General features: G+C 34.0%; 1 protein-coding gene across 2 annotated transcripts; it reads right to left on the bottom strand.

Annotated features, from left to right (window-relative positions):
* On the bottom strand, nucleotides 5,995-8,375 carry LOC107604785 (cation/calcium exchanger 2). 2 transcript variants are annotated; one of them, XM_016306475.2, is made up of 2 exons: nucleotides 8,113-8,375; nucleotides 5,995-7,914 (listed from the first exon to the last, which is right to left on the bottom strand). In XM_016306475.2, exon 2 carries the CDS (start codon nucleotides 7,895-7,897, stop codon nucleotides 6,218-6,220), a length of 1,680 nt encoding a protein of 559 aa, XP_016161961.1. In that variant the 5' UTR covers nucleotides 7,898-7,914; nucleotides 8,113-8,375; the 3' UTR covers nucleotides 5,995-6,217. The 2 variants fall into 2 exon arrangements, with proteins under 2 accessions (XP_016161961.1, XP_020960398.1); XM_021104739.1 differs by lacking the exon at nucleotides 8,113-8,375 and having other exon boundaries at nucleotides 5,995-8,095.

The raw sequence follows: 8,703 nt of genomic DNA, 5'->3' as shown, positions 1-8,703 counted from the left end.
TTGTTAGTTTTTCAAACTCAACACATATCTTTATTGTATTTGTTAAAAATAAATTAGTCAATATAATTTGCTAATAATAAAAATAGGAGATTTGCGTAAATAATGTTGTATTAGGAAAAATTTATTATTAATTATGTTTTTTAGTTTAAATAAATAACAAACCAAAAAAAATGTTTTACAATTTTTGTACTGGTGGAAAATAACTAATTATGATTGTTTCATAAAATAAGAAAAATAAAAAATAACTATTTTATTCATGTAAGACAATAAGTGACAAACTTAAAAATTTATGTATGGTGTGGTTAAAGTGTCCCAACATTTTTTCATAGAATAAAATAATAAAAATGTTAGATGCCCAAGTATTTTTATTAACCAAGTTATTAAAATTTAAACTTCAGTTATGCGCCCTTTTCTTTCTCCTCTTTCTCTTTCTCCAATGTCGTCATTGTCGCTGTCGCCACCATTACCACCATCACCATCGTCGTCACTGCTACCGCTGCCACCGTTGGGTCACCATCACCATTGTCTTTGTTGTTTTGTTGTTTAATTTCTTTTTTTTGTGAATTTGATGTATCTTTTTTATGGAGTGAAATTACGAATGTCTTTTATATTATTTTTTTATGCTTAATATTTGTGTGCTATAGTTGTAAATTTGTGTATTATGTTGAACAAAAATGTGTGCTATGCTTAAATATTTGTGTGCTGTAATAAACCAAAATTTGTTTAATGGTTTTTGATAAATTAGTGTGAGCTACCAGGCTATTAACTTCGATTATTACTTGTGTTATTTTTCTATATTCGATATTTGTGTTCTATTGTATATATTTTTGTTTTTTTTTATTATGGTTATTTATGATAATCTTAGTTTTCTTTAATTGAGTTGTTTGAAAAATTAGTGTTATTCTATGATTCTGGTTTTTGTGCCATATGTGCGAATTTGTGCGCTATGCTAAACAAAAATGTGTATTACACTTAAATATTTGTGTGCTATGATAAACCAGAATTTGTTTAATGATACCTACCAAATTAGTGTATGTGAGCTACCAACTATTAGTTTCGATTACTTGTGTGCTATGAAAATGAAGGGGTGTGTTGTTTCACTTTGTTTGATTTACACATGTAATATGGTATGATGTTTGCAGTGTTCATGGACAACTGCAAGAAAGACAAGGTGATCGCTGAACTTTTCAAGAGCCATTGCATTTAAAGCTGATTTGTACTTTTTGCATCTAAGGACAACATTCCATGAACACAAAGAAGATGTATTGAGTGTACTCAAAGATTGCCATGCCACATTTTCTATGGACCCTAATAACCAAGAAATGTTGGAACTTCACATCAGAGTTAATACCCATGAGCCATGATGACATACTTAAAAAGAGTGTCAACAGCACCTTTTTATGTGTGTGTTTATTTTTTTTTTTTTGAAAAATAGAATCCGTAATGTAACATTGGCTTGCAATGAATGGTGATCGATTTACATACTATGAAGAAAAAGAGACAGAAAAAAATAAATGTGTAACAAAACTCAATAAAAGAATATACACATAAATTTTGGTGTTGCAAAAATTTGTGTGCTGTGCTTCGAAAATTTGTGTGCTATATCGATAAAGTTTATCAAGAGCATCTTTGTGTGTGTGTGTGTTTTTTTTTTTTTTTTGGAAAATAGAACCTGTAATGTAACATTGGCTTGCAATGAATGGTGATTGGTTTGCAGAAAAAGAGAGAGAAAAAATAATTATGTAAAAGAACTCAATAAAAGAATACACACTTAAATTTTGGTGCAGCAAAAATTTGTGTGCTGTGCTTCAAAAAATTGTGTTATGTGCAAAAATTTGTGTTATGTAAAAAAATTTGTGTGCTATATCGATAAATTTGTGTTATGTGCTATACTTTAAAAATTTGTGTTGCTCTCCAACAAAAATTTGTGTGCTGCGGAAAGTGTAGAAAGACTTGTACATGTAGTACAAACTCTTTGAATTGTACGCTAGTGAAGCATTGGAGCGTGTGTCACAAATTTTATTTTGAAAGTAATTTTTATTATAGTTGGACCAACGAATTTAGTTAGACTTAGTTACCAAAATGACTTATATATGTAGCATTATTGATAAAATAATATATAATATAAATGTGTAGATATACGGTAGAAAAATCACTTTTTTGAATGGGTAGAAAGTGATTGAGAATTGTTAATTGAGTGTTGAGGATGCCTAGGAATGGCTTGGGGTGGTTTTGAGGGGAAATGAAAAGAGAGAATTTGAGAAATTGACACTTAAAGGAACTTTTGGTAAAAATAGATTTTTGACCAACTTCGACATGTCATAACTTGGCACTCAAAGCTTGAAATTATATGAAATTTATCTTGAATTAAAGATAGTGAAAAAGAACTTTAAAATCGTCTAACAATGGAGGAAAATGGAATTTTATGAAGAAATTTATGCACATTTGAAAACTGGTATAAAAATTGAATTATGAGATTATGCAGAAAAACCAGAATTTTGGCCTGTGTGCGCACGCACAGGGCTGTGCCTAGACACCACTCAGTACGAGTGTTCCAACTCATGTATATGCACGAGGTTGTGTATATGCACACCAAGAGAACTTTGCACACTTGTGCGTAAGCACACGTGATGCGTATGCACGAACCCTGTTTTTATCAAAAACTCTGTTTTTGACTGTTTTGCTTTTCGGACGAGGTTGTAATCCCCTTTAAAATCTGCATGGAGTTGAATAACTGATAATTAAGCCTTGAATACACTAGGGAGTGATATTAAAAATTGAATTGAACTATTCCTGAATAAACACTTAGTTAACCAGATGAAATATTATAGGGATGGTGGCTTTGTCCCGCCCGCGGTAAGGACGGTAGTTTCACCCAGCTCACGGAATAATGAGGTTGGTTGTTAATGAATGAATGGGGTTAATGAATCTAATAAGTTATGAAATTGATTAAAGTTAATAATTATTGATTAATTACCTGGGTAAGATACAAGAATTGTGGTTTGTCCCACTTGCTCTAAGTTAAGATTTTAAACACCTACTTGGGTAAGATGCAAACGATTGTGGTTTATTCCACTTAATTCAGGTTAGGATTTGAGGTACCTGGGTAAGATGCAAAGGATTGTGATTTGTTCTATTTGCTTCGGGTTAAGATTGAGGCACCTGGGTAAGATGCAAGGATCATGGCTCCGTCCCACTTACTCCAGATTAAGTGGGGATGGTGTCATTGTCCTGTCCACAGTGAAGACGGTGGTGTTATCCCACTTATGAGAAAATAAAATTAATTACTTAATAAAAAATTGATATTAATGAACCTAAGTTTGATAAATTGATAACGGATTGTGGTTAATAAATATAATAACTTGTGAAATTGGTTAAAGACGTTGATGTTGACTGATTGTGGCCTGAGTGGATGGATTAGCAAGGTCAGAGGTTTGTCCCGCTTGTGTGGCAAGGTTGTGGATTTATTCCCGCTTGCTATTTGGTTTGGCACCTGCACCCATTAAGGACGAAGGTCTCATCCCGCTTGCTCGTGGTTGCGGTGTGACGTGGGGAAGGTGACCGGGTACTCTTCCTCTGAGACAGAATGATACCCTAAATGAGAAAGTGACAAGGCATTCTCTCTCTGAGACTTGCTTTTGATAAGCTTGGAATGCTCCTTTTAGGGATATGATGGGTTGTTTTGCCCACGTTCTTTCTGGTTGCAAGGTAACTGGGCACTCTCCCTCTGAGATAGATGATACCTCCAGTGAGAAGGTGACAGGGCATTCTCCCTCTGAGACCGGCTTGTGGTAACCCAGATAGTTTCCTCCTAGTGATGCGCAATCGAGAGACAATGTCCGAGTTAGCTACCGGATGCGTCAGGTTCTTGCAGTTTAACCGACATGTGAGCTCTTGGCTAGTAGGACAGACATGCATCATGTGTATCTATATGCTATTGTTTGAGTGTTCATATTGTGTTTGATTTGCCTATCTAAATATTCTGTTAATTGCTTATTGTATTACTTGCTATACTTGTCTATTAATTGTGTTTAAATTGTATTAATTGTATTTGATACACACATAGCCACATATAGGTCTACCATGGATCAGGATTAGGCCTATATATAGTTTGTTATTTGGATAAGATTAATTAGCTTTTCTAGTCTATGAATAGTAATTAAATAAGGACCGTCAAATCAATCGGAAGATAAAATGATAAATTGTATTTGATACACACATAGCCACATATAGGTCTACCATGGATCAGGATTAGGCCTATATATAGTTTGTTATTTGGATAAGATTAATTAGCTTTTCTAGTCTATGAATAGTAATTAAATAAGGACCGAACATCATTTCAAATCAATAAAATAGATTATGAATATTGTCTGTGATACATGCATGGATCGGCTTGCATGGATTATTGGACTATTATTTTGATTATGAAACTTTCTTAATTTTAGTGGAAGCATATAGTAACATACAAGTGAAGTTTATCAAAATTCCAGTTTTTTGAATTAGAATTTAATAAGAACGAAGAAAAGGAAAAGCTTTTAAAATTTGTCGTTTTCGCTTCCTTCTTTTAAAAATCGAAACTAATAAGTACGTACGTACCCCAATAATAATAATAATTTCTTTTTCTAAAATCAACATTCACAAACAGCTCAATAATAATATGGCAATCCACACCCAAGTCTCAATTCAACTTCAAACAAAATTTTCATCACATATTTTTTTCGACATGATCTTGGCCTTATGTTATGAGACATGAAAACGTTGATAGTAAATAACTAAATTCTGTTTATTGAACCAAAAAATCAGGCTAGATAGATAGATTTCTATCCCAAACGTAACTTTGGCACTTGATTTTTCTCTCCTACTTTGCCATCCCATCGTAAGGACCGAAGAAAGCATGAAAAAGTTGAGCCACTAAATCAATAAAAGGACTAAGATTATGCCCCTACAAAGAAAAATGAATAAGATTGGGTAGGCACAGAGACCTATCTAATCACCCCAACAAGGTAGCTTAATTTGTCAAAAGAATAATCTAAAAGTTTTGGACACTTGTTACATAGAAATTCATTATCTTTTAACGCTGCGAGACAAATTTGGTTATCACTTATTGGCATGTAACGCATCACCGTTAAAAGAGTTTAGAACGACATCAGCATCAATCTTGGTGGTTACCCTTTTGGCATTTCTTGATTGTGTCTCATTATAGGTATCATCAAATCAACTTTTTAATATGTGGTGTGGAATGATGTTCATCCTACATTAAATATTATACATGATCCGCATTAATGCAATTGACATAGTTAATAATAATAATAATAATGATAATAATAATAATAGTAAAGTTAAGTTAAAAGGATGAGATAATGCTGTATACTCAATGATTAAATAAAACAGTAAACAAAGAAGGATTAGGGTATTATTAATGCTACATAAATAAAAATTACTTTGTTAAATCTGATTCGTTAACTAAAAATCTCAAATTGGAGCCTCTGTTAATAAAGAAAAAAAAAATCTTCTAAAGTAAAAAAATTTAAAGAGTGATAAAATAATATTTCAATCATCTTTAAATAATTTGTAATATTTATTATCTTAATTTAAAAATAATTAAAATATTTTTATTATTTTACTAATCTTTTTATTTTAAAAAAAATTATTATCTAAAATTTAATTCGTGAATAAAAAGGAAAAATCTTCGGTAAAAAATCTTTATTTTATTTGTCATAAGACCCTGATCAAATAAGGTTGGATTAGTTGAATTTCTAAGCGTTCTATGTAGATATATAAAAAAATCAATCACAAAATCAATTATTTGTATAAAATATATATTAAAATATAAAATATATATTAAAAATATATTAAACAACGTTAAGATTCGGATATTAGTAATTTATGAAGAAAACGAGTGAAAAAAGGTTAAACATCGAATCTAGAAAAATTAAATTAAACTAGTTAATACTGTATTCATAATAATTAAGAAAAACAGTAAACTTGGAGGAATGATTTAAACATATATTATATATAAACATTGTCTCCAAAACAAAATCCAGATATCTGGATGCATAAAACATGGCATTGACCATGAAAAGCTAGGTACAAACAACAGTGGAAGAAATCATGAAGCTAAGAGATTTACACTTACCTAATGACAGTGACATAGTATAAGTTCTCCTTTACAGAAAAATAGTGTCAGTTGCTAAAACATCTGACCCAAAAATGTTGTTCATTTTGGTAATATATCCTGAAATTGGCAAGTCCCTAATGTCTGAATCAGCCTCAGAAACAATGAAATGAAGTAAACGGCAAGAAGCCCTCCCCCTAAGAGTGAATCAAGCTTCATATCCCTTCTTACCAACACCAAAAGTGCCCAAATCAATCCAATTACCAAAAGTGTTAGTGTTTCCCAAAGATATGGATCTTTTGGTATAATAACAGAATTTGGATACTGTGACCAAGTTGAACTTGCAAGGGATAAGCCTAATCCAATCACAGTGTTGAATATAGGGCCAGCATAACAACCTGATATTGCAATTTGAGCACCTTCTGTCCCACCATGTAACGCCATAGTCAAATTTGTCACTAAGTCTCCAATTGAATTTCCCCAAGCAAGAACTGTTAGCCCCAAAATTGAAGGACTAATTCCGTATATGTAACCAAGTGAGACCAACAATCCAACCAGTTCTTGAGCTGAAATGTAACTCCATGTAACACTCATCACAAACCCCCCTGCAAGCCAAGGGAACATGTACTTCTTCGGCGGACTAGATGGCTCGGTGGTGAAGAATGCGGCTACGGCTAAGATGATTCCGATTAATAATCCGGTTCCATAGACCGTTAGGCTTCCCGGGGTCCAGAGAGAAGACAATAGCAATGGTGATAACAGGGCTGACAGAATTGCATATGGTTTGGACCATCTCTCTTCACAAACAACCGGAATTGTCAATCTCCTTGGCAAGTAAAGTGGCAACTCCAAGACACAAAGTGAAAATCTACAAACTGGAGATTTCTTAAAGCAGAATTTCTCCTCAAAGTTGAACCTACATTCTTGAGATCCATTTTCATCATTACCAATTACTCCTTTCTCCATTCCAATGATAAGGGGCACGGACGGATCGTCGCCATTACTCGATTGACCGTCGCTAGAGTCACCCTTCCACCGGGTCGACGAGATGTAGACAATAACCACATAAACAACATACATCAAACAGAAGCTAATTGCCCCAATAACATTGATCTCGCCGGCAATTAAGATGGCGAACAAGCACACAAGCACAAAGAGAAGAAAACTGACATCTCTTATCAATGCAGACTTCTTAACTCGAATTCCTCGATGCCTAACCGATATGCTAACAATCCCAACCACAACGCAGGACACAAAGGAAGCACCCCCAAGCACAGTGTTGAATCCAATACCTCCAGTGCCACTGCCATTGAAGGAAACAAGTGTTGCAAAGACATCACAGGCACCATTGCCAAGGGAAAGAAGGGTTACTCCAGCAACTGTTGGGGACAATCTCAGCAATTTTGAGAGGCTCTCAAGGGAAGGGCAAAAGTATTCAGAAGCAGTGTTAGCTAGAAGGTAGAACAAGACCAATAGCCAAAGGAACAAAAGGGTTTGACCAAAAAGAGCTAAATCCCCAAATTTGCAGTAGAAAAGGTAAAGATAATCAACATAACCCTCAGTGACACAAGGGTCATTGGATTTCAAGTACAAGCACTTTGCTTCGTTGTCACTGAGGCTGTGAAAGCTCTTGCAAGAATCATCATTCTCATCAATGTCACCAAGGGTAAAATGGTACTTTCTCAGAGGAAGCTGTTCTGAAGGAGAGTTGACATGAAGAACAAGGAAAACAGAGAAGACGATGAGGAAAGACGCGTTCAGCAACAAGGTGGAATAACCCATGCGTTTGGAGACAGAAACTGCGGTGTTATCCATGTTAAGAGAGAGAGGTTAACAAAACAAAGCAAAACCCAGTTGCAAAATCACAGAAAGTTGGAAACTTGACGATTAAGAAAACTCAAAATCCAAGCCTTAAATAACAAGATATGAAGAAAGAGGAAACCCAATTAAAAGAGAAAGTAGCATAACAGATTAAAGAGAGAAAAAACAAATCATACCTTAAACTCCAAACTTGGTGGTGCCTATTGGTATTTTCCTTTTGCTTCTATCTAATTCTGATTAGATTTGGATGAGGGAGAGAAAGAGAATTTGGCGAAACTTTAGGAAGTGGGATATGTGCGGTGTATTTAGATTAAGATATAAGGTATGTGTCATTGAGAAGAGATGACAAAGACAGAGAACGGAACAGCATGAGTAGTTGCCACACGCGGCTTGTGTGTTTGTGTTTTTATGGTGTCTTGGGAAGTTGAGAGTGGGCAGTGAATGTGTGTTTGAAGTGGGAAGAAAACAGAAAAAAAGGGAATGATGAAAGTGCACACGTGTCGGTGAAAAAGAAGAAGTTGCTATTCCAGGTGGTGGAGGGAGAAGGAGAACATTACTCGCTCCGTAATTTCCAATTTCATACCTGTGCGGGGAAACTATAAAAGAATAATTTAAAGGATGACACCAATTATACCGCTTGTATGCTAAAATAGATGAATACGTCTTTCATCTAAAATTAATACTAAAAGATGGTTAAATTACGATTTAGTCAAAATTTTTAAATTATTTAATAAATTTTAAATATTAATTTTATCTAGGGATATATA

The sequence above is a fragment of the Arachis ipaensis genome, chromosome B06 (assembly GCF_000816755.2).
Source record: "Arachis ipaensis cultivar K30076 chromosome B06, Araip1.1, whole genome shotgun sequence".
Classification (NCBI taxonomy): Eukaryota; Viridiplantae; Streptophyta; class Magnoliopsida; order Fabales; family Fabaceae; genus Arachis; species Arachis ipaensis.
The sequence above is the reverse complement of the archived record's forward strand: the minus strand, read 5'-3'. Positions and strand labels throughout refer to the sequence as shown.

Coding starts and splice junctions, on each gene's coding strand:
- LOC107604785 (XM_021104739.1), bottom strand. CDS start 7,930: ATGGATAACACCGCAGTTTCTGTCTCCAAACGCATGGGTTATTCCACC.